This window comes from Rana temporaria, chromosome 2, assembly GCF_905171775.1.
Source record: "Rana temporaria chromosome 2, aRanTem1.1, whole genome shotgun sequence".
Classification (NCBI taxonomy): Eukaryota; Metazoa; Chordata; class Amphibia; order Anura; family Ranidae; genus Rana; species Rana temporaria.
In genome coordinates, this window is record NC_053490.1 from 292,934,637 (window position 1) to 292,960,720 (window position 26,084).

A 26,084-nucleotide genomic window follows, 5' to 3' on the forward strand; every position below is an offset into this window, starting at 1 on the left:
GCTGCTATGTTGTAAATGATGATGCATTTTCAATATCTTATGTAATTACTTGCATTTTTATGGCCCATTGAAGTCCATGGAAGCACATGGAAACACATTTTGTTTGTCTAATAGGGTATGTCAGATTATTGGTATGCTAAAAAATTCTGTGCTTCTTGATATTGTAGCAAGAAAATGATCTACGTTAGAATATAAGCAATTAAGAAGACAGGATGTACTTAGGCAGGCTCTGCTGGCTATTTTGGAGAAACCTGTATTTGGGTAAGATGCTCAACCTCTTTGAGGCTAAATATACATTGTACAGGAATTCATATAATGTGAGTATGTGACTATACAATCTTTGTATAATCACCTTTATAATTTAACGTACCTTTTACCTTTGCACTATACATTTTTTGTTCGAGCGGAAAACCAAAATCAACACACCTTGTGCTGATGGGGGAATCTTTCCCGCAGTGCTTGTGTTCTGCCGACGGGGAGCCTTCCACCTGCCATTTTGATTTTTTTTGTCTCTCATATTGTAGTTATCGTATGTTATAATTTATTACCTTTTTTTATAACAATAAAACACTTACAAATCCATCGGAAAATAAAACTTCTTTAGTTCATTATAACTCTCCTGTTGTCAGTGATAAATCATTTTATTGCCCTCCTTTATAAGCTTCTTCATTTTCTTACATTTTAAAATAGTTTTTTTTAAGTAGTTTTATGGTGATGACACCAACATGTTTTCACAAAAATTGAACATATACTCTCCAAAGATTAAGTCATACATACATCTGAAAACACAGACTTAGAGGAAGAGGGGGACAATAAGAGTTCTCTAGGCGAAACGAAAACCCACATTTCGTTAGCATTCCTAAAAAACGTTTCCAGCCTTTGTAACTTCTACTGAAGTTGAAATATGCTCAGCATCACCTCAAAAGTGTCCACGCTAGGTATAACTACAATACCATGCTTATTCTTTATTGTTCATGAAGTGCCTTTGTTTTCCATGGCTTCACTACATTAGAAGTCTTATGCAAGAAAGTTCAAACTTCATGACATTATTAACTTTTCTTTTACCAAAAGGAGTTTTGCATTCACTGATTGTGTAGGTGTTTAAGTTGTAGCAGTGCTCCAGTTCAAAAGCATCTTACATACATAGCAGCATTAATCTCTTGTTGTGGCTTTTCCTAATGTGCCAGTTACTTGGCTGGAATAAAAGGAGGGATGGCCATTGAAGTCACTCACTATTATTTATTTTTCTTCTGTTCAGTTTCTTTCTTCTTATCTCCTTCATTCACCATGGCTTCACTGCATTAGAAGTACTATATAAAATAGTCTCATCTTAACTGCAGTATTAACTCATTTTTTTATATCTAGGAGTTTTGCATTTGCCAATTGTGTAGGTGCTTAAGTTGTAGCAGTGCTCCAGTTCGAGCAAGCATCTTACATACATAGCAGCATTAATCTCTTGTTGTGGTGGTTCATAGAGCTACTTTGCTGGGAGAGAAGGAGTGATGGGTATGGAAGTTACTCGCTGTTGGTTTTTCCTTTTTTTGTTTCCACTTTCCTCCTTGTTGCGATTTCTGTTCTTTTTTTCTTTTCCTTGGTTTTCCTTCTTGGGTTTTCCTGTAGCTACTACAAAAAGTAAATATGTATGCATTAGAACTTGTATATCTAAAGATTCATGTGCATAGTCATAATATGGAATTAAAACTGAACTGTAAAACTATACTATAACCCTATAAATTAGCATTTTGTCTAAAGGCGCTTACAACCTAAAAAAAAACCTGGGTTCTGATATATATATATATATATATATATATATATATATATATATATACACTGTATACAGTAGCTCACAAAGTGGCTTAGGGTCTTGGCAATCTTCTCATAGCCTATGCCATCTTTATGTAGAGCAACAATTCTTTTTTTCAGATCCTCAGGGATTTCTTTGCCATGTTGGACTTCCAGTGATCAGTATGAGAGAATGAGAGTGATAACACCAAATTTAACACACCTGCACCCCATTCACACCCGAGACCTTGTAACACTAACTAATGACAGAAAATGGCTAATTGGGCCCAATTTGGTCATTTTCACTTAGGTGTGCACTCACTTTTGTTGCCAGCAATTTAGACATTAATGGCTGTGTGTTGAGTTATTTTGAGGGGACAGCAAATTTACACTGGGCTGTACACTCACTACTTTACGTTGTAGCAAAGTGTAATTTCTTCAGTGTTGTCACATGAAAAGATAATAAAATATTTACAAAAATGTGAGGGGTTTACTCACTTTTGAGAGATACTGTATGTATGTATATATATATATATATATATATATATATATATATATATATATATATATATATATATATATATATATATATGTATGTTGTGACAGTAGGAGCTACTGTCAAGATAAAACGGACAGTTTGCTGGACACAGGGTATGCACATTTGCAAGGTGCAAGTCTACAAGCGTAGATGTGGACTGGAGAAGACTGCTTTTGCAGCTTTCTCCAGGCTTTGGTATTTCATCATGGGGCTCTGTAGTTTGGAGATTCCATGGTGTCTTGGGTGGGACAGGATCTCCAACCCTGTATCCAGACTGTTGATTACCAGCAGGATGTGTGCTCAGGTGAGCGGGGCCCTTATATTGAGTGTATAGGAAGACCTCATGGCTCCCAGTTATAGACAGCTCCACACCAAGTGACAGGAGGCCTAAGGCCTTGTACACACGATCAGTCCAAACTGATGAAAACGGACTGAAGTTCAGTTTCATCAGTCCAAACCTACCGTGTGTATGCCCCATCGGACTTTGGTCCTTCAGACCAAAGTTTTAGAACTTGCTTTAAAATCGGACTGATGGATGCCTGGTCGGTCAAAACCGATGGTTAGTATGCAAAAGCATCAGTTCAAAACCCGTGCATGCTCAGAATTAAGTTGACGCATGCTTGGAAGCTTTGAACTTTGTTTTTTTCAGCAAGTCGTTGTGATTTACGTCACTGCGTTGGACTCGATTGGTTTTTGAACCGATGGTGTGTAGGCACATCAGACCATCATACCATCAGTCAGTTTTCATCAGTTTGGACTGATCGTGTGTACAAGGCCTTAGGGAGTCAGAGAGGCTGTAGGAGACAGCCAAAACGTTGGTGACTGCAAGAGGCAGAGCTGTGGATGCTAAAGGGAAGCCGTCTACTTTGAGGAGTCCGGTGGTCTGAGTGACCCGGATAAAGTGCAGAAGTACTGCTACAGATACTGCTACAGAGAGCCAGGTGGGCTAGCATATTCTGTTCTGTGTATTTGATGGAGAAGAACACCTGCTTTTATTTTGCCTTTTTAATAAAAATGGGCTACCATGCCCTTATAGTTCCTGACTGGCTTGAATCACTGGAAAAACGCATCTACCATGAGAGCTAAACAAACCCCCATGCCACAATATATATATATATATATATATATATATATATATATATATATATATATCACAAAATGTTAAAAGGGCACTGTCTTTATATTTAGCAGTTAGCAATGCATGGCATGGTACAATGATGGTGCTAGATGCGCAACAACCACATCTAAACGTATTGCTACTCTTGTTTTGCTACCAAGCATCTGTTCCAGCACTGTGCACATGTGGGTCTTAAATGATATTCATTCTGGCTTTATTAAATTGTGTTTGTGATTGCACATTAAATTACAGTAACTCAGAATGTAAACCCAGCCAAAGCTATTGCATGAGTTCTATTCTTTTTTTACACTGAGCATTCTACTTGGTAAATTATATCTGTACCATACCAGAGTCTTACGGGAAACGTTTCCCTTCAGTTCCTTAAATGGCAGTGGCTCGGGGCCCCATGGGTATTCAATTGCATAACAGTTCTAATATTTATGTCCCATCTAAGTGGATGTAGTTAAGAAAGCTCTTTTTTATACCTTCCATGAAACAGACCCAGCAAATTCTAGTTTATGTAACACCTTACTTGCTGGGAAACTTCCACTTATGTGTTTATAAAGGAGAACTCTTTACAGCAAACTGATACAGATTGCAATTGTTTACCCCCAAAACAACAGCCTTCAGATCTGCGCTTTCCAATAAAAACTCACATTTTTTGTTTTCCATGGGGGGTTGGAATAAAGTGACTCTATTGCTAGATTAAAAAAACTTAAAAACAAATGCCTTTACACAAATAAAAATAAATTAAATTCACCTGAGCTGTCAATCTTTACTTTTTTCAAAAGATAACATTGCTGGAGAATAATTTGCATTTAACATATTTCAGGGTGTGTCAGGTGTCTTGTCCCCTGAGCTGTGCTTCCTTCCACCCTTCCTACATCATAACTGTGTCATGTAGTGAAGTAGAGGCTAGGAAGATCAGACCAAAGATCATAGGGGTTCCAGGAATCCAACACACCTAAAAGTGTTTCAGATGTTGACAATTCTTCAGAAACTTAGCTCTTCAAGATAATGAAGATTATCAGCATGGATGGCATTGTTCTGCACCCATGAGACAAACTACATATAGCACTTTGTACCATGTAGCTAGGTGTTTCAACCTGCCCCGATGCTCATCACATGATAAATCAGACAACAGCTAGGAAGGAGGCCGATCCATTGAACCTGCAGCTTGTCATAGCTCAGGGCATTTTCCCAAGACCAGAGGAATGAAGGGGGGGGGGATGTCAGTCCCCTATCTTTCCACATTCCTCTTGACAATGCTTGTCTCTGTAAACTGCTCTGAGCCAAGACAAATCATAGTTATGATGGATCCATCTCTTTACAAGCTGTTGTCAGATTTGCCATGCAGGGAACAGGGTAGGTGGAACATCATAAGAATACTACATGCATTTACTTTGTCTCATGGTGGGCAGAACAATGTAAACAAATTGTAATAATAATTCCTCTGTAATTATTTTCTTTGCAGGGAGATGTTTATTAAATCAATCAACAGAGCTTCTGTTGGTGATTGGTGAGCTAATATCAGTCACCTAAGGATTTATCTTTCTATAGACCTTGGAGTGCACTTCTATGTGTTAAACCCATGCAGCTCTCTCTTTTGTGTCAGATACGTCTATTGATCTGTCACTTACTACCGAGAGAGGGCATTTTAGTAGATCTAGAGTATATTTAAAATCATACTTGTCATTTTAAACATCCTAATATGTGGAACCGGGAGTAGGACATTACAGTTCTCTGCAATGCTAATAAAACTGTTGACTAGAGTTCTCCTTTAGAAATGCATTTAAATGGGTACAGAATTTCAGAAGAAGCATGACTATAGTTATACTGATTCTTCACAGACCGTGGCTGTTGAGAAGGAGCAGGCACATCATAGATTTGTTTCTGCAGTTTTTCTCCCTCTGTTGATGTTTTGCAGCTCTAAAACTTGAGGTTTTGTTTTGGAGATAGCATCCGGGGGTCCAGCCAAGTTTGTACAGGAAGAATGTAAGCTGGCCCCTTTTAATTAATGCCCTTTTAACAAATGATACGTATCAGACTAAACCAGAGTCTAGAAGTTCACTCCAGAGAAATTCCTGGAGCAGAAAGGTATCTTAAACAGAAGTCCACTTTCACAAACTAAGCCACTAAGACGCCTGTGGCACAGTCTGAATTCACATAATCCTACAAAGCAGAGGGCAGACAGCTGCAGGCACCACACTTTTATCATCACTGTTGGCCCTTACAGAATTTTATGGTAGTCTAACATATCTTCGCGGTAAAACTTTCATTGCCATAACGTATTTTGAATAAGGCTTGCTACAAAAAATCTCACAGCCAATATAAAATTCTCTGCTAGCTTTGCTGTCTGGAGTATTCCCAAGTTTCAGTGGCTATGTTTCTAAATTATCCAAACATAAGGGTGGGGGGGGGGATAAGAAAATTAGAATAAGGTAATACTTTTTTACTCGAAAGACTTTACATTCCTAATTGTAAACAAAGATCAAATTGTATGAGCCATAGATGTGAATAATTATCTATTTTATGCTTACTAACATTTTAACTGAACAGACGACATCTGAGATTTGTGTAAAAATGCTTTGACATATGTTCATATAAGAACATTTTGAAAACTGCAAACACATTTCCTGAAAAATTAACATAAAAGTACATTCTATCCACTCAGTACTTCAGTTTTTCCTACATGCACTGCTGCAGTGCACGAGTCCAGGAACAGGATGGGAGGTGTGAAAGTTGTGGAACGACTCTGTTCTAGTAACACAATCCAATCCTTGGGGTCATGAAGTCATTGTAGGTGTCAGTTCTTTGATTTGTATAGCTACAAGTGTGAATTGCTGTCAAAAGGCAAGGGCAGAGATCTTAAAACAGCATTATACGGTATGTGGAAGACAGATGGTGTCAAAGGGCTGCACTGTTCAGTGATGGTTCTTCCAGTTTGACATACTGTAAGTGGCTTCTTTCCCGCCTCTTGGGAACAAGTTGTCCTCCATATATTTTTTCTTTTTCTTTAAAGTGTAGGAAGACTGTAGAATGTACTCTCCTAATTTGAGACATTTGTTTGTTGAAAGGTTACTTTGTCATCCTGATGTACAGGTCTTTCATTCTTCTCTATGTTGCACTGCATGTGCTACTATTACTACTACTACTACTAATTGTAGCACTGCCCCCTGGGGGGTTGCTTGGTAATGTATTTTCTCTAATACCGCCTTGACCCTGTGAATTCTCCAGTCCCACTCACACACCTTTAAATGACACACAGATACAAAGCAAGCAGTTTCAACTCTCTCTCTGACTTTACTTGGTGTAAACTAGAATTGTTCAGCCAAATCCTTGGTTGAACCAAGACTAGGTTTAAATAAATCTTGTGACAATAGTAATTAGTAATGACACATATATGCAACAATGTACACAATCATGTAGGATATTATAGTAGCTATCAATGGATATAAGGAAAGTATTCACTTTAACCTCCCTGGCGGTCTTCCCGAGACTGACACGGGGTTAGATTTTCTTGCTACTATCGGTAACCCCGTGTCAGTCTCGGGCTTGCCTCGCTAGATCCACAGGCACTTTTTACTTACCTTGTCCCTGGATCCAGCGATGCCACCGCGCTGTGTGAGCGAGCGGGACCTCGCTCGATTCACATAGTGCCTCCGTGTGACGCCGATCTCCGTTCCCTGCGACGTTACGACGCACGGGGACGGAGAACGGCGCCAAATTCAAAAACGTAAACAAACACTATACATACAGTATACTGTAATCTTATAGATTACAGTACTGTATGTAAAAAAAACACACCCCCCCTGTCCCTAGTGGTCTGCCCAGTGTCCTGCATGTCATTTTATATAATAAAAACCTTTTTTTCTCCCTGCAAACTGTAGATTGTCCATAGCAACCAAAAGTGTCCCTTTATGTCAAAAATAGTTTTAGATCAGCTAAAAAACAGCGATAATAAATTATAATCACTTGCAGAATTGTGCGATAGCGATTTGTGGGGAAATTCGTCATAAAAAAATAAAAGTAATGACAGCGACAATTCTGCAACTGAGCAAATTTCAGTGATTTTGATTTGATTACATTATTGAATAATTTTTATTATAATTATATTATTATTTGTTATAATTATTTATAATTATTTATTATATTATAATTTATAATTTTGTTTTTAAAAAAATGTAATACACGGGATGCCTATTAGAATCTTGTTTGGTCAGATTTAAGTGAGTTATTTCTAAAAATTACAGACCTACAATATAAAACGCCAAATTTCCTTGCAAATAATGGTACCGCTTTTAGCATGTTTTTTCTGAAAGAATCATACCGCCAGGGAGGTTAAAGGAAACTCCAGACTGACTTATAATACCTTTATCCTAATGGGAGCTAGTATACTATAATGCCTTGTACACACAGTTGGACTCTTGACCGTGCAAAAGTCTTCCGTGAGTCCACTGGAAGTGCGACGGAAAGAACAGGTTCTCTATCTAAAGGTTCGTCGGACTTCCGAAAAAAAGAAGTCAGATGGAGGCTAGACACGGCCAGACTTTCCTAGAAAAAATGCCCGTCTGACTTTGTTTCTCTGAAAATCCGGCCGTGTGTGAGGCATTATGATCAGTTGAGTGTCCCCTTTAGGAATACTAACAACACTGTCTAACAGCAAGGCCTTGCACTGTCTTCACCGGGCAGGGTTGGAGCTAATAAAATAGAAATTCTTGGCTTCAACGGGATCTGTGAGCATGAGCTCTCTCACCAATCCTGATAGACATCAAAGCCTCCAGACGGGACCAACGAATAATTATTCCTCAAGCAGGTAGGTCAAGCAAGCATTCGTCTGTGGATTCAGCGATCTGGTTCCCAGAGTCCAACGCTGCTGCAGTACGTCTCTCCCAGCAGCCGTCAGCTGAACTTGCTGGGAATGGAGTGGTGGTTGTGGATCATGCTATCGGCCACAATCCTCTGACAGCGGTGGCATGGTGCTCACACAGTTAGATCCAGGAAGCAAGAGAGCATGGGCCTGATCTCCAGATCCCTATATAGTCTCTCCCACAATCCCCACTTGAGAGCAGACAGTCTTCTGGGAGATGCGGTGCACAGTCAATTCTGTAATCTCAGCAAAGCCTACTAAGAAACTCCCACAATACCTTTCTTTGTGCTTCAGGAAATTATGTCAGTGATTTAAATCCAGCACTAGGGGGTTATAGAAACAAGGCTAGGATAATAATAGACAGTCTGCAGAGGTCAGATAACCGTAGTCCGCTCCTGGGTTCACCCCCCCCCACTTGAAAGTCTTAGGTCATGACTATTCAGTGGGATTGTATCCTATCTTTGAGGGACCAAACACATTAAACCCTGTAGTACCCTAATAGTAATCTGCTAACCATAATCTACAGCGGCAAGGAGCTGAGTAACAGAAGTATTTGCCAACAGTAAGTTACATAAGTCATTAGACAGAGCTAAATCACTTTGTTTACAGGCCAATAATAGAGTAGTGGCCCACTGAGCAGTGTCAGAGGGTGAAACAGAATCATTCTTTACCAAAGGTTCGGTGGAAGAAACTGGCTCTTGACTAGAATGTTGAGCTGTAGGAATTAGTTCATCAGAGCTTTTCAACCAGAGTGTCATAGGTTAGTCTTCTGGGAGGCCAGATTTTCTGGAGTATATGCTCTTCAAAGCTTCGGGCCCATGGTCTGTTCCCCAAAAACTACAACCAGTCTCCGGTTTCTCCTCTCTCTCAGGTATATTCTTTTCCACAGCTTCTTGTAGGGGAGAAATGAAAGCTTCGTCCTTGCACTCCTGATTTGTCAATCGGTTCTGGTTTGACCCATCCAGTCTCACTTCACTCACAGGGAGTGGTTCGGGTCTCTCCTCCTTAACAGGTTGGGGTTCCACCCTTTGTGTCAGAGAGATTTCCTTTATGTCATCTACTGGAGACAAAGGAACTCTAATGACGTCTTCAGATGGGAGAACCCACAACCAGTCAATTACCAGTCTGGTAAAGGAATCAGCTTGGAGACCCGACGAGTCCTAGGGCTCAATGTAGGAGGACAGTGTACATCAGGGCAAGGGGGTGAAGGCACCCCAACATAGGCAGAAGGTGGTTTTGATGCCATGTCTTTAATGGGCCGGTCTTTCCCTCGGGATGAATTTGGTAAACAGGAAGCCCCAGGAGCCATCTGCAAACAATGTAGGGTTACGACCACCAGCAGTCGGCTAACTTATGTTTTACAGCACTCGATCTCCTGGTTGCAAGACTTGAACTCTTACTTTCAGATCAAATTTCTTTATGTTTATTTTTTCTCTGGCAGTGGATGCTTCCATTAGCTCACTCATAGGCAGGCATCAAGTTTTTCCGAAAGTCTCTTGTAAGAAGCTTGGGAAGTATGTTCCAGGGATGTCTCAAAAGCCAGGTCCACAGGCAAACAAGCTTTTCTTCCAAACATCAACCGATAAGGGTAATATCCAGCGGGGTTGTTCGCATGGGCCACTGCGGCAATGTTATCACCCCAGTGCTCATTCTTTTTGGAAGGTAAAGTCCCTAGCATGTTTAGCAAGGTATGATTAAAACTTTCTGGTTGTGGGTCTCCTTGAGGATGATAAGGGGTAGTTCTGGTCTTTTGAACACCCAGAAGTTCACATAAACATTTCACAATTTTACTCTCAAAATTCCGACCTTAATCTGAATGTAGACGTTGAGGCAGACAGTAGTGAACGTATAACTTCTTTACCCTAGTCTTGGCGACCATATTGGCTTGTTGGTTTTTGATTGGGAAAGTTTGAGAATAGTGGGTGAAATGATATGTCACAATCAGGACATTGCTCCGCCCACTCAAGTCAGGTTTGAGACACTAGAAATCAATGCACATCAGGTCCATGGGGCCCTGACTTTGTAAATGGCCCAGTGGGGCAGCTCTACTAGGCAAAGTCTTCCTTTGGATGCACCGGACACAGGAATGGCAGTAGCTTTTGACTTCAGTCTGCATGGATGGCCAATAGAATCGATCCCTAACTAACCTAAGAGTCCTATCTAAACCCAGGTGTCCATGGTCGTCGTGAAAAGCTGTTAATACAACCAATCTGTACTTTTCTGGGAGAAACAGTTGTTGAACACCTCCTGGTTCTTCTGTGGGGCCTTTCCTGTAGATGATACGGTCTTCAAGTCGCATTCGCTCCCACTCTTCGTGCACCACTTTTGCGCCATCCACAGAACTTTTCAACAACTTTTGAGGATCTCGAGCTATCAGTGCTTTCTTAACCAGGTTGCCCAATGGATACTCCCCAGCTGATATCTCCTCATGTCCTCCTTGGTCAACTGAGGCAGTTCTTGACTACGTACTTGAGTCAGATCACAATAGTACCGATGTACTCCTGGGTGACCCCTTGTGATGATGCTCTACTCCTTGACGCACAGCATGAACTCCTTCAGTGTGAGATGAACCCAATTTCTGATCGATGGCCAGTAGCATCTAGTTTGGCAGTAGACGGCAAGTAAGGGGAATGCTGTCAGTTTTTACCACAAAAGTTTCCCCATTCAGAAAGTCTTGTCGTTTATCCACTACAGCTCATTTGAGGGGCAGAAACTCCAACTTGTGCACTGAATAATTCTTCTCAGAGGAAGTGAGGCTTCTACTCACATATGCAACGGGGCAAAGTTTTCCTTCCGCCTCCTGATAGAGGACTCCTCCTAACCCATCTCAGCTGGCGTCCACGTGCAACTCATAAAACTTGGAAGGATCAGCATAGGCCAAGACAGGATCTTCAGTAAGGTAGATGTGAAAAGCCTTTTCACATCTAATGTCCTGTACACATGATAGGTTAGTCTGATGAAAACGGTCTGATGGATTTTTCCATCAGTTATCCGATGAAGCTGACTGATGATCAGTCGTGCCTACACACCATCAGTTAAAAAACAGATCATGTCAGAACGCGGTGACGTAAAACACAACGACGTGCTGAAAAAAATGAAGTTCAATGATTCCAAGCATGTGTCGACTTAATTCTGAGCATGCGTGGATTTTTAACCGATGGACGTACCTACAGACGATTGTTTTTTTCTATAGGTTTTTTATCCATCAGATAATTTTAAAACAAGTTCCTATTTTTTTAACCTATGGATAAATAACCGATGGGGCCCACACACAATCGGTTTGGTCTGATGAAAACGGTCCATCAGCATCAGAGTTCACTGATCATGAACAGGCCCCTGCGGCCTTCTTAGTCTCAGCTGTTTAGACTCCCTTAAATGAGACTTCTGCAAACTTTTATTTAACTTCCTTCTGCAAAAACTCATTGAGAGGCTTTGCAATCTGAGCAAAGATTTTCACAAACTTTCTGTAGTAAGAGCAGAATCCTATGAAGGATCTCAGCTCTGTAACAGTCCTAGGTCGAGGCCAGGAGGTAACAGCTTCCAAATTTCGTGGGTCAGTTGCGGAGACCAGATGTCCTAAACAGGTGACTGAGGTCTGGTAGAATTTGCACTTCTCCAATGACAGTTTCAGCCCCTCCGCATGAAGTCTCTGGAAGACTTTCTCAAGTCTGGCCTCATGCTCTTCTAGTGTCTTCCCAAACACAATATTATCTAGTTACACAAGCACCTCTATCAGATTCATGTCACCCACAGTGTTTTCTATCAATCTCTGAAAGGTGGCTAGGGCTCCTGCTAACCCTTGTGGCATGTGATCAAACTCGAAGAACCCCAATGTGCTAGTAAACACTGTCTTCTCTTGATCATCAGGATGTATTGGGATATCATAGTATCCACTCTTCAAATCCAGCACACTGAACCATTTTGCTCCAGACCGACATTGCAAGGCATCCTCTATGCGGGGCGTGATATACTGATCGGGAATGGTCCTTCGATTTAATGTACTATAATCAATACACATACGAATAGTCCCATTTCTCTTATGCACTAACATGAGAGGCATAGGGGCTCCTGGACACTCTAATGACCCCAGACTTCTTCAGTTCAGCCAACTGCTCCCAAAGATCCGCAAGGTCACTCAGAGGGATCCACTGAGCTCTCTCTAAAAGTCTTGTCCTCACTCACTCTGATACAATGCTGTGCACTTTTAGCACAGTCTACATCAAAGTCATTCTCGGAGAACATCTCTTCCTACCTGGCAATATGAGCTTTTACCCTCTTTCTCCAGCAAGGAGACAAATCTGGACTTTGGACGCAGAGTCCTTTGCCTATATCCGCTAATACCAAGTCATCCACCGTAACAGGGGTGGCCACATGTACCTTCTCCAACACCATGCAGGACTTCAGGCGGATTGGCTGGTGATGTTCCGCACACTGACAGGGGTCCTCTCCCCATTCTGCAGCAACATCCTGGTAGGCACAACTTCTGGAACCAACTCTATACCAGTTTCCTCTTTCAATGGGTCAGCTTCCAGCACTCCAAATGGACCTGGCTGGTCCCAGGACAGCTTGATGGTGGCCTTTAAACATACTCTCTTGCCCGGTTGTAGGGTTCTATCCTGAGTTCCCAGCTGCCACAGCCTTTTCACCCCATCTATAGGTGTTTTTTGTTCCTGCATGACATGCTGAAAAACCTGTCTAAACTGAGGGTGAATCTTCTTTACCTGGGAACACCTCACTGCCAATGGAGTGAGCAGTCATCTCACAAGATCTTTATTTATTCCCATCAACAAGAAATTTTGTCCAGGGGGTCGAGAGCAAACAACAGCCAAAGTATCAAAAGGTTCTGGCTTCCCAGCCAATGAGTGGTCAAATGTTATCTTGAGGGTGATATATCGTTTGTAAGGGAACGTCTTGGTACCAATACCCCCATATTTCTAAATCTTTCAGCTTCCTTAATGGGATATGCTTCAATTGTCGATCATTGAAATCCCTATATAGTAGCATTACTTGATCACCTATATCAAGCAGGGCTTTGGTGTAAATCCCTTCCACTTAGAGTGAAACTATTGGAAAAGGTCCTATCAAATTCTTTGGCAAATCTCCCATTTGAGTCTCCATTTTGTGAGCCCTAACTACCTTCCTTAATGGTTGAACAATCCAAGTGTCATTACGACTAGGATGGGGTGCATTGATCTCCTGTGTCCGTGTACCCTTTCTGCACTAATTTTTTGTTTTTGTTTGGGTGCAAGCAAAGGAACAGAAGAAGGGCAGATGGGAGACCCTCCATGAATCTTAGAGCTACGTTTTACCTTGGGATGCCCAATTGGCTCTTTCACTGAGGTCCCCAAAAGTTTCCCTCCTTCTTTGAGTAGAGGGCCCTTTGTAATGCTTTCAACACCTCTTTTAGAAGCTCTGGGCTGATTAGTGTCTTGGGGAATCTAGCCTTAAAATGCCCAGTTTCTCCACATCCAAGTACTTCCTTTTCCGGACCTCCTGGGCTGAAACGTTGTCCGTGTGCCATCCTTTGAGTTTCCATCACCCTTATCAAAGCTTGATACATCTGTGCTTGCGCATGTGCAACTTGAGTCATCAATTCCACGACTCCGTTTCAACTGTCGACTTCTTACTATCATGGCTCACAGGTACTTTTGGCTTGGTTTCTGCCTCACTGTCCTCATCCAAAAAGCTGGGCTCAACATGAGCAACACAAGCAGACACCTTCTCTATCCTTCTGGTAATGACAGCAGAATTTTTTGCCACCAAGCTTTTCTCCTCCAACAACACTTTCGCCTCCTGAAGTTCTCTCATCAGCTCTGGGTAGGTTGGAACCATTCAGGCTCCCTTCAATAGCAATTTTAGAATAATAGGGTGGTTTGGACGGGCCCCTGGTCTAAACAAGCTTGATCAGCTGTCTTTTGATCAATGCCTTTTTTAAGGATGACCTGGTGCGGCATTCGATCTATTCGAGAGATATAATCAGAGAGTTTCTTTCCTCATTGCTGATGAGTGTGATAAAATTTGTATAGGAGATCGGGGGTCTTTTCCACCCTTCCAAAGACAGCATACAAAGCATCTATGTAATCCATAGCGACACAATCTTTCCCTCCTATGGGTAGGTTTCAGATCACTTCTGCGGCGGGTCCCTAAAGACCCTCATTTCCGCTGCCATTTCACAGCCTCCGAGACATTCCATTCTTCAACCCACTGAATTGCTTCAAGCCTAAAATTGCTCCTCCCAACTTGGGAAGGGTAGTTGCCCTGAGAAGAACCAAAAGCCTCCTATAATCTTGATTGTCGGTATTGGAGCTATTCTTCACCAAAGTCTCTTCTAAACGGCTCATATCCAAGTAAAATGAGACAGGAGGAGCATTAACCCCATGGGAATTTGTACCAACTAGTCCCATGCTTCCCACACTGGCTTGCGGTGGCGACTGCCCCCCAATGTCCTCTTCCCTCACCTGAAGTGGGATCACTCAAGCAACTATGCCTTCTGCTAGAGGCACCACTTCTCCCTGGAAACAGGCAGGTATGTCTTCCTGCCACTCCAGCAGCATCCACATCCAGAGTGTAGGTGTCCTGGAACTAGGGCCCTCACCCACTTCTGGATCTCCTTCTCTGTGCATTCACTTCCTGAGATCCCCAGAACAGTGTTTCACTTCATCTGAACTCCTTTTGCTCTTCCCCAGATGACTGCAGCATCTCTCCACCATGTGATGGCTCGTGTCTGGAATGCCTGCAGCAGAAAACATCCCGGATGTGCCCCCTGTTGTAGTACTGCCCCCTGGGGGGGGGTTGCTTGGTAATGCACGTTCTCTAAAAAGGCCTTGACCCTGTGAACTCTCCATTCTCTCTGACACTCTAGGTTCAGGCATGCTATGTACACCTTTAAATGACACACAGACACAAAGCAAGCAGTTTCAACGCTCTCTCTGACTTTACTTCTTTGAAATGAGAGGTGTAAACTAGAATTATTCATCCAAATCTTAAGTTGCACCAAGACTAGTAACAATCAAAATTACAGGTGATACACATCCACAGCATGGGGACAAATAGATAGATGCATTTCACGCTGCTGTCAGCGCTTACTTATTACCCTATGGTAATGAGTAAGCCCTGACTAGTAGCATAAAACCCATATACCCGTTTGCCCCCTGCTGTAAGTGTGTACCACCTGTTATTTTGGTAGTTTAATTGGCAATAAAGTAGATCTTTGGAGTGCAGCCATTTGGACTTCTTTAATTCATAGTGTACAGCATGCAAGCTGGGCTAGCACCCAATTGAGTCTTTGCATGCACAACCTACCATCTCAGTGTATTTTTGGGATACAAGACGCTATATTTACTAAAGATCCTTCTGAGCTTTTCCAGCACTCAAACTACATATGTGATGACTTGACCTTGTGGATGTTTTAATCAAAACCCAGTCTGCATTGCCACAAACATCCAAAGCACTCCTGAGATGTCTGCGTTTTTTGTTTTTAGACTTTGTGTTTGTTGTTACTATCTCAGCCCAATGTTGTAAAATCCTAATATTTCCCAGTTTGTGTTCCAGTTGGTGGTGGGAGTCAAAAAGCAGATACAGCTCCGTGTGGATAGGTTTTCTGTTGGCCTCAGTGTCCAAGTCACCCCCCCCCCTCTTTGACATGTAACACACAGTCCAAAAAGGGCACCTTTCTTGTGCATCTTAGGGAGTCTGTACAATCATGATGGAGCTTCCCCAGGATAGAGATGGTGGCACTAGGTTTAATCAATAACTTTTACCTTTTCTATCTGTTTTAAACCATCTATCACCTGTTTCCTATAATAGCTGATGGGGACCTCTTAAGTGGCCCATAAGTTATGGCATCACTGAGAAGAGTGGTCACTTTAAAATGGTTATCGTATGCATTCAAGACCATGGTGCATCTTTCCTAGTCTGATGGCAGAACGGTGATGTTTGGATCGTTACTAAGTAATGTAAGAGTGCGTCTCCTTAGTGGGGTCAAGTTGGAAGGAGATAGTTTGGCACATGACATGAGAGACTTTCAGACAGAGTTAATCAGCTACTGAGCAAGCCTATGAAACACGCTGTTCCACTACTTTACACTTCCCATGCTGTTCTTGGACAATCAACAACTACATTTTCCATAGGTATACTTACTAAGCGATATAAGAGCCCTTCTCCCTAGTGGTGTCAAGTTGGAAGAAGGTAGTTTGGCAGTGGACAAGAGCGACAATTAGACAGAGTTATTCAGCTACTGAACAAGCCTTTCAACACGTTATACCACAACTTTTACCCTTCCCAAACTGTTCTTGAACAATCAACAACTACACATTCCATGGTGACTGGATTAGGATGTCTGTGGGAAACAATAAGCCTCCTCATATATGCATAGACCCCACTAGGTGGTTTAACTTTTAGCAACCGTTTTTTAAGTGGTAGAGTATCGTTAAATTTATGTGAAGACAAAATTAATGCTTTGAGTTACTTCTCAAAATTCCACCAAAATTCCACCAAATAATATACCAATGGAGACTGGAGACCCTGCCTTAGAATTTTGTAGATGTGGCATAAATTGACAACAAGATGTTTTAATATTCAGTCTACCTCTGTTTTAAACTTCCAGGCTGCTGATGTATAAATATTGCATAATCAAGTGAAACAAGAGCCAGAGTGTGGGATGGTTTGTGTGCTGCGATCTGTTTTCTCTAAATGCATATTACGTAATTTGTGCAGTAACAGTTAAAGCTCTTTAAGAGAGGTGGGTGGACAGTTGTAAGGGTAGTAACTAATGCTACAGTGATATACAGGGATCTAATATTTTTAAGGAGGAAGATAAACACTTGTACCCTTTTTGCTTCCTACAGATTTCCATGTAATTCAGAAATGGTGTCATGAACAGCTGGATGCTGTTGATGACCTCTCTGATGGCCTTTAAACCTCAATGCGTCTTTAAGGCTGGTACCAGCTCTGAACATCAATGAGCCTTTTAAAGAAGTCCTGAAGACATTCACCTTCTTGGGAAAATTGGGCAAAATAACAGAACAGAAAGTTTATAGCCTGAAAGTGCTTTTCATTAGAGTATTGTATATACAAAGCCAAAACTATTATTTTATTTTAGATAGAATAGGGAATACAGTAGTTAAAACCCTTGATGTTTTGTTTGCCATTCATGTCCAACTGGGGAGAGTTCTCTTCTTCACTTCTTATCCTGTAGACAAAGCAGGAAGTATGAAGAAATCTCTCCAAAGTAAGGCAAATGCTCTTTTAGACAGTTGTCAAAGAAACATTTCCCCCCCATTGGAAGATTTATCTTTCTTTTTCTGGTGACAACTCCAAATTTTGTGTTTTCTCTCACTTTCAGTCCCAGTGACTGTGGTCACCAGGACTAATACAGACACTAGGGGGGTTATTTACTAAAGGCAAATCCACTTTGCACTACAAGTGCAAACTACAAGTGCACTTGGAAGTGCAGTCGCTGTAAATCTGTAAATTTGCCTTTCGTAAATAACCCCCTAAATCTTTCAAATGGAGACACAGACATACAAATCTGACAAGAGTTGGAACCCTACCCAAAACTAAAGTTTTAAAACACCTTGATTCCATATTTTTGTTCTGTTATTTGACTACCACACTTCTTTATGTCTGCGGACATTACAAAATCTGTACTTCCTAAACAGCCATCAATTATGATTACAGGCATATCCCACTTTTAAGTACACAATGGTGTTTATTTACTAAAGGTGGAAAGTGCAAAATCAGGCTCACTTCTGTATAGAAACCAATGAGCTTCTAACCCCGGCTTGTTCAATTAAGCTTTGGTAATATAACCTGGAAGCTCATTGGTTTCTATACAGAAGTGAGCCTGATTTTGCACTTTCCAGCTTTAGTAAATAAACCCCATTGTGTACTTAAAAGTGGGGTATGCCTGTACTGTTGCTTGCAGTTTATGCAGTGTTTGATTTTTTTCCCTATGTGCTTTTTGATAGTAAATATTAATGGTATAATATCTGTGAGAAGTGATTTTCAAGTATCCTGGAAAATCTGATCAGCATAGGATTCTGGATCACAGACTTGTCTACTATGCATTGTGCAGATTTTCAAACTGTGCTAAACAGATTGAACTGCCTGTGGGTATTACAGTACACCGTTTGTGACCAGCGTATCTTTGCAATTACACCTGAAAGCTCAATTTTAACCATGTGTCACCTAGAAAAACATTCATAAAAAAGCAACTAGAAGACCTTTAAAATAGAACTATTGTGCACTTTGGTTTTTAGTGAGATCGCATACAAACCTTTTGGACAGGGGGTTTGGAGCACTGTGCATTTCCTCCTTTCTTTATTGATAGGGCAAAGGGATGCTTCCCCCAGTGGTGCTTTTAGAACTTTCCGACTTCTCACTTGTGTTCCTTTTTTTTTCCAGCACTGTTTTGCTGGACGAGAGCAATGACTCCAAGATCCCCACTCGCTCATTTCACATTGTTCTGAAATACAACATAGGAAACCTCAAAACTCATAAAAATGCACACAGCAATTTTTGCTACATGTTTAAGCTGCCTTTTTTCTTTATATTGAGATCAAAGCAACAAAACAGTATGTCAGGCCTAAGGTTAAAATGGAACTTAAAGGGGTCCTATCAGTAATGTCACAAGTCTGCATGGATAAATTCCTGAAATGTGAAAATATAGAGTTTAATAATGCTTCAAAAAACTTGTAGCCATAACAGTCCTTTTTTTCAATCCAGAAAATAAATTTACTAAAGGAACTTAACTCACTGTACAATTACAGGGTTAATACAGGAATACTGGCCTTTGATCCCTGTTATCTCAGACCATGTAGGAGTTGAAATGGAATGAAGCTACACAATAAAGCCCAGCAAAGCCAAGTTGTTTGTCATGGGCACATATTTTCTGTTTCAGTTTGAAATGGCTACTCGCTCTTGCTCTGTCAGGTACTCAGAGCTAATGAGATTCCCTTTTATACTTTATTTTCCTAATTTACACAATTGCTTGCTAAATCCTGACAGCCCTCTAACTGCTTAATCAGAAGTGAGAGAAACACTGTAAATCAGGGTTGTCCAACCTGCGGCCCAAGACAGCTATGCATGAAGCCCAACACTAAACTTACCTAAAAATTTACATTTTGTTTTAGAATATTTTCTGTCCCTTTTCTGAGCTAATAGGCAGATTATTCTCAAACAAAAGGCATAGGGACTGTACACTGGCCTAGAGGACATGTAGCAAAGCAAAAAATAATCTTTAACTACTTCCGGACCGCCCGCCGTAGTTATACGTTGCTTCTTTGAAGTGGAGTACCGCAGCTAGCTACTATAACCCCCGGTATCCTCATCAAGAGCGGGCGGTCCGCTTCAAGATAAAAGTGGTCTCTGTGGCGGATTCGGCACAAGATCACTTTTATCGGCGGCGGGAGAGGGCCCCCCTCCCGCCGCTCTCCGGTGACCTCCGCCGCTTACTAGAGCCGTCAGTAGCGCCGGAGGCAATCAGATCCTCTCCCTAGCCTGACATTTTTTCTAGCAAAAAAAATGTTTTTAACTTGTAAACACCAATTCTCAGAAAGAGGCTCGGTTCTTAAGTGGTTTGGAAGGATCAGTGGTTTAAGAAATTCTTAAAACATAAAAAATGCAAAACTCCATCAAATACCATGCCTGGGGGATGCCCTGACCTTGCTTGTGAAGTGATTCATCTCAGGCTGATTAAGCCTAATGCTTGTCAGTCTTTACATACAATTTTACAGCTCTCACAGACATAACTTGTCTGTTCCCCAGGCTCTAGAGGACTGACTCTAAGTTCCAGGTGATCCTTAGCCTCAGTTCGCAATATTAACTGCACATGAATCTCACTGGAACCGCACCGCATGCCTGTGCAATTCACATGCAATTCAGAGCGGTGTGATGTAAGCCTATTCATTTCTGAATGTGTTGATAGGAGAATCTAGCATTTTTTTTCTTTTAACCCATGGTTGAAGGAAAGAAAATTGCTTAATGTATAACTAGCTTTAGGCTTTAAAGCTCGGTACACACATACAGTTGTTCTCATAAGTTTACATACCCTGCCAGAATTTATGAGCCATTTTTCAGAGAATATGAATGATAACACAAAATCGTTACTTTTACTCATGGTTAGTGTTTGGCTGAAGTCATTTATTATCAATCAACTATGTTTACTCTTTTTAAATCATAATATAAACAAAAACTACCCAAATGACCCTGATCAAAAGTTTACATACCCTGGTAATTTGGGGGTTTTGAATGGCTATTAAAGGTAACCATCCTCCCCTGTGATCTGTTTTCTTGTAATAAATGTGTGTGTGTATAAAAGGCCAATGAGTTTCTGGACTCCTGACAGACCCTTGCATTTTTCATCCAGTTCTGCACTGACATTTCTGGATTCTGGGTCATGGGGAAAGCAAAAGAATTGTGAAAGGATCTGTGGGAAAAGATAGTTAAACTGTATAAAATAGGAAAGAGATATAAAAAGATATCCAAGGAATTCAGAATGCCAATCAGCAGTTGTTCAAACTCTAATCAAGAAGTGGAAAATTAGGGGTTCTGTTGAAACCAAACCACGGTCAGGTAGACCAACTAAAATTCCAGCCACAAATAACTTTAAGATGCACAATAAGGAGGCACCTGAAGAAATATGGGCTGCATGGTCGAGTCGCCAGAAGAAATCCATTAATATGCAAATTGCCACAAAGTATCCCACTTACAATACACCAAACAGCACAAAGACAAGCCTCAAACCTTCTGGCACAGTCATTTGGAGTGAGGAGACCAAAATTTAGCTATTTGGCCACAACCATAAATGGAGAGGAGTCAACAAGGCCTATGATGAAAGGTACACCATTCCTACTGTGAAACACGGAGGTGCATCGCTGATGTTTTGGGGATGTGTGAGCTACAAAGGCACAGGCAATTTGGTCAAAATTGATGGCAAGATGAATGCAGTATGTTATCAAAAAATACTGGAGGAACATTTGCATTCATCAGCCAGAAAGCTGCGCAAGGGACGTACTTGGACATTCCAACATGACAATGATCCAAAACACAAGGCCAAGTTGACCTATCATTGGCTACAGCAGAATAAAGTGAAGGTTCTGGAGTGGCCATCTCAGTCTCCTGAACTCAATATCATTGAGCCACTCTGGGGAGATCTCAAAACGTGCAGTTCATGCAAGACAGCCCAAGAATTTACAGGAACTGGAGGCTTTTTTGCCAAGAGGAATGGGCAGCTTTACCATCTGAGAAGATAAAGACCCTCATCCACAGATACCACAAAATACTTCAAGCTGTCATTTAAAGGGGGCAATACACGGTATTAAGAACTGGTGTATGTAAACTTTTGATCAGGGTCATTTGGGTGGTATCTGTTTTCAATATGATTTAAAAAGAGTAAAAACAGTTGATTGATAATAAATGGCTTCAGCCAAACACTAACCATGAGCAAAAGAAAAGTTTTTGTATTATCATTCATATTTTCAGAAAAATTGCCAAGAAATCATAAATTCTGCCAGGGTATGTAAACTTATAAGCACAACTGTATACTGTGTGTGTGTATATATATATATATATATATATATATATATATATATATATATATATATATATATATTTATATATATATATATATATATATATATATATATATATATATATATATATATTCATCTGGTTCGGTAGGAACCGGGACACATTTCAATCTGTGTGTAGTCTTTCCTGTTCAACAGAAGCTGATCTGGCCACAGTAATGATCAGTGTATTCTGACTGGGCTGGGGGGGGAGTCCTCACTGTCAGAATATGATCCCTGCATCCATATCGCTTGTGTAGATGCGGGAATCATTTTTTTTGTGTTCAACTCACTGATTGAATGAAAGGAAAACTGTGTTGACTGTTAGACAGTCCTGTTTTATATACAGTACAGCAAATCCTATCCTATGGTAATGAGATTCACAAGTTGTATAAAAGTGTACACTTACCGGAGCTGCATTCCATGGTACCATTTGCTGCAATAAATCCCTCTGGACAAGTGGAGTAACAAACTCCTTTATGTAAGTAGAAGCCATCATTACACTTTGTGCAAAAGTTCCTGCTGAAACAGTTCTCACAGTTTGTCACTCTACATTCTAAAGAATAAAAAAATAAAAAATAATTGTAAAACTCAATTTTAAAGGTGTCATGTATGCTATCCAATAAATTATAATAAAAGTCGACGTGACTGAGATTGCTTCATATAGTATTAACAATAAAAAAGTAAGTTTATGCAAGCCCAGGAACTAAAAGGATTGTAGTACTGTATATCAGTCCTTAAATGTATTTATTGCATTTGTTTTTAGTCCTTCTTCCTTTTACTTGGTGATCCTGCCAGGAACATACTTTCTGCCATAAACCCCCTATCGGCAATGCAATTTTCCTTGTATTTTTGCAGATGTGTATTGATGTTGTATCAGTTTCTGAAATAATAAGACTAATGACAGTGTGCGTTTGAAATGTACATTTTGTCTAAAACAAGTTGGTGCTAAAAAGTGTACTTTTCCTCTTTCAATACTGCAATGATAAAATTGTTGAGATGAGGTATCAAGCAGAGAGCACTTATTACTGTAATATACAGTAGAGCTGCACGATTCTGGATAAAAAGAAAATCATTTTTTTTTTGCTTAGAGTAAAGATCATGATTCTCATGGCGTAACATCATCTTTTACAATATATGAAAAAATTGGGCAAACTGTTTTTTTCTTTTTTTTCGAAATTAGTTAAGTCTATTTTCCCCCCAAAAATTGCCTTTGAAAGACCGCTGCAAAAATATAATGTGGCATTAAATATTGCAACGATTTTATTCTCCAGGGTCTCTGCTAATAAAATATATATAATGTTTGGGGGTCAAAAGTAATTTTAATTTTCTAGCAAAAGGCACAGATTATAACTTGTAAGCAGCAAGTGTCAGAAAAAGACTTATGCCCTGTACACACGATCGGAATTCCCGATGAGAAAAGTTCGATACAAGCTTTTTTTTTGGAAATTCTGACCGTGTGTACGCCCCATTTGACTTTTTCTGTTGGAATTTCCGACAGCAAAAATTTGAGAGCTGGTTCTCAAATTTTCTGACGGGAAAAGTTCTTGTCGAAAATTTTGATTGTCTGTATGCAATTCTGACTCGCAAAAAAACATGCATGCTCGGAATCAATTTGACGCATGCTCGGAATCATTGAACATAATTTTTCTCGGCTCGTTGTAGTGTTGTACGTCACCGCATTCTTGACGGTCAGAATTTTGTGTGAGCATGTGTATGCAGCACAAGTTTGAGCCAAAATTCCGTCTGAAAAAAATCTACGGTTTTCTTGTCGGAATTTCCGATCCTGTGTACTCGGCATAAGTCTTTAAAGTGATTGTAAAGGTTTGTCTTTTTTTGTAAAATCACAAACATGTCATACTTACCTGCTCTGTGCAAGGGTTTTACACAGAGCAGCCCCTATCCTCCTCTTCTGGGGTGTCCCGGCAGTGCTCCTGGCTCCTCCTCTTCATCGCTTTCCCTGGGGACCCTCATCCAGGCATGCTCCTGAGTCCTGTTGCTGCGTCCATTTATACAGACAGCAGGACTCGGCCCTGTCCTCCCATGTCACTGGATTTGATTGACAGCTATCAATATATCCAATGAGGACCCAAGACTGGAGCTGCTGGGCTCGTGCTCATTGCTGGAACGATCAGGTTTAGGTAAAAAGGGGGGCTCTGGGGGGCAGTTGCAGCGCAGAATGTTTTTCACCTTAATGAATAAAATGCATTTAGGTGAAAAACTCCTTTAAGTGGTTAAACTGCCCTCATTTGCAGACAAAAGTGTATACCAGGGACATGAAATTAGCGGACCTCCAGCTGTTGCCAAACTACAAGTCCCATCATGCCTCTGCCTCTGGGTGTCATGCTTGATGCTGTCAGAGTCTCGCTATGCCTCATGGGACTTGTAGTTTGGCAACAGCTGGAGGTCCGCTAATCGCATATCCCTGGTTTATACCTTTGATCTAATAGGACCAAATGATACCATGTGTCTTTTTATCTCAGCGCTGAGCAATGTTGTGATAAACTTTGCTGAATGCCTTTTTTTTGACAGCTCTGAGCAGATAACGACTCTGTACTTGTTACATGAATCATGGAAATGCCGGATTAAGATGGTGAGGGGGGTTGAATCGCGATCGCAATTTTTTAACAATTAATCGTACAGCTCTTATATACAGTTACATTTTGTAGAACATATATAACATGTTGGTAGACTTGTAAATAATGGTAACAAAGATAAATCTTCCCTTTCTGTGTTCCCACCACTGCGCTTATGAACAAATAGTGATAATCAAATTGGCAAAAGAGAGAAGCAGCTACTTTAAAAAAATCAAACTGATCAATCCCATGACTAAGTCTTTTATGACGAAACATGTCGGGGCGTGGCTGTGTGGCAACCATCTGAAGTGAACGTGTGACGTATCAATGCCGATCAAGGAAGCAGAGATCCAGGAAGGAACAGCGGGGGGGTGGTGAGCGATTAGTTGACACCTTGGGTCTGCTGTGACCAATATACTCGGTTTTTGGTTCATCTCTGAACGAGTGTTTGCTGTGCAGTGTATTGCTCTATTTTTTTGAGATTCATGTGAGTGCTCTATTTGAAGATTCAAGTGTGTTATTAAACTGATTTTATGGTATCGTGCTATTTTGAGCACTTTTTTTATTTACATGCAGAGCTTTCTGGCAGTAAATTGGTTGGAACTGGAATTATCTGCTATACCTACCAGTGAGGTCTTTTTGTACACGTTTACACGCCGAACACGAGAGTGTAAGGCAATTTGAGTTGGTGAGTTGTGCATCTGACGGGAGAGGATTCACTGACACCTGGTGTGGTGGAAGATTGGAAGCTATTATCATTATTTTTTCACAAACCTACTTGATGTGTTTTATGGACTTATATTTAATTAATATTTAAACACATTTATATATATTTTTTGGAATTTTTGCACATATTCACTTTTGTCACATGGTGATGTTTATGGACATTAGCATTATTTTTGAATACCTGTGAAAACGGATATTTCATTTTACATTGTTTACCATGCTGTTTATATTTTATTACACTAATTTTAGGGTTTTAGAATATGTTTTTCACATGTTGGTAGACTTACTTGTACACTTGTTTATTTCGCGACTACGATCACCATAAAATCCTGGGGGACAGGACTGCAAGCAGACTCCAATCTGTCGAATATCATTCCTTTCCAAAAGTATAAAAAGCCTTGGTAAGCACTTAATACATCCATTCACCTCTGAACATGCTTCACAACCTTTGGCACAGCCCAGGCTCACCTCTGTGCTTCCTGTAAATAAACAGCATTTGGAAAATATATTTAAAAATATCTAATTTGTCACTTTAATGACATACTGCAAATGAAAGCATAAAGTTATTGGGTGTATTCAGTAAATCAGAGCTATCTTTTTGTTAAATATGTTGCTGTTTTATTTGACTCAATCCAGACACTTTGAACTGTCTACCACTACAGATCTGCTGCAGCTTTTATCCACAAATATCTAATGCCAGGTGTACACATATTCATACATTCATTCAGTAATTGTCAGTATATCGATTGTATCAGACAACGTTTTAGATAAGGAAAAAAGGATATTTTCATCAAAGAGGAACGATCCATCCTGATGGAAAATCAAATTACAATCACTAAATAATTATTTTCTGTTGCGTCAAGTGTTCATTTTCAAGCAAGGGACATTTAAAACCATCATATTTATA

At 40.5% G+C, this 26,084-nt stretch overlaps 1 protein-coding gene across 2 annotated transcripts in view; it reads right to left on the bottom strand.

Moving 5' to 3' along the window:
* Positions 1 to 604: 604 nt before the first annotated feature.
* RSPO1 (R-spondin 1) overlaps positions 605 to 26,084 on the bottom strand; it is a 185,647-nt gene continuing 160,167 nt past the window's right edge. Inside the window, exons 3-6 of one of the 2 annotated variants that reach the window (XM_040337222.1) lie at positions 25,465 to 25,656; positions 22,285 to 22,431; positions 18,584 to 18,772; positions 605 to 1,620 (exon numbers count right to left, since the gene is read on the bottom strand). In XM_040337222.1, coding sequence (XP_040193156.1) covers positions 1,478 to 1,620; positions 18,584 to 18,772; positions 22,285 to 22,431; positions 25,465 to 25,656 — 671 coding nt within the window. In that variant the 3' untranslated portion in view covers positions 605 to 1,477. Of the gene's footprint in view, positions 1,624 to 18,583; positions 18,773 to 22,284; positions 22,432 to 25,464; positions 25,657 to 26,084 lie in introns of both variants that reach the window. The other variant, XM_040337221.1, reaches the window with a different exon arrangement.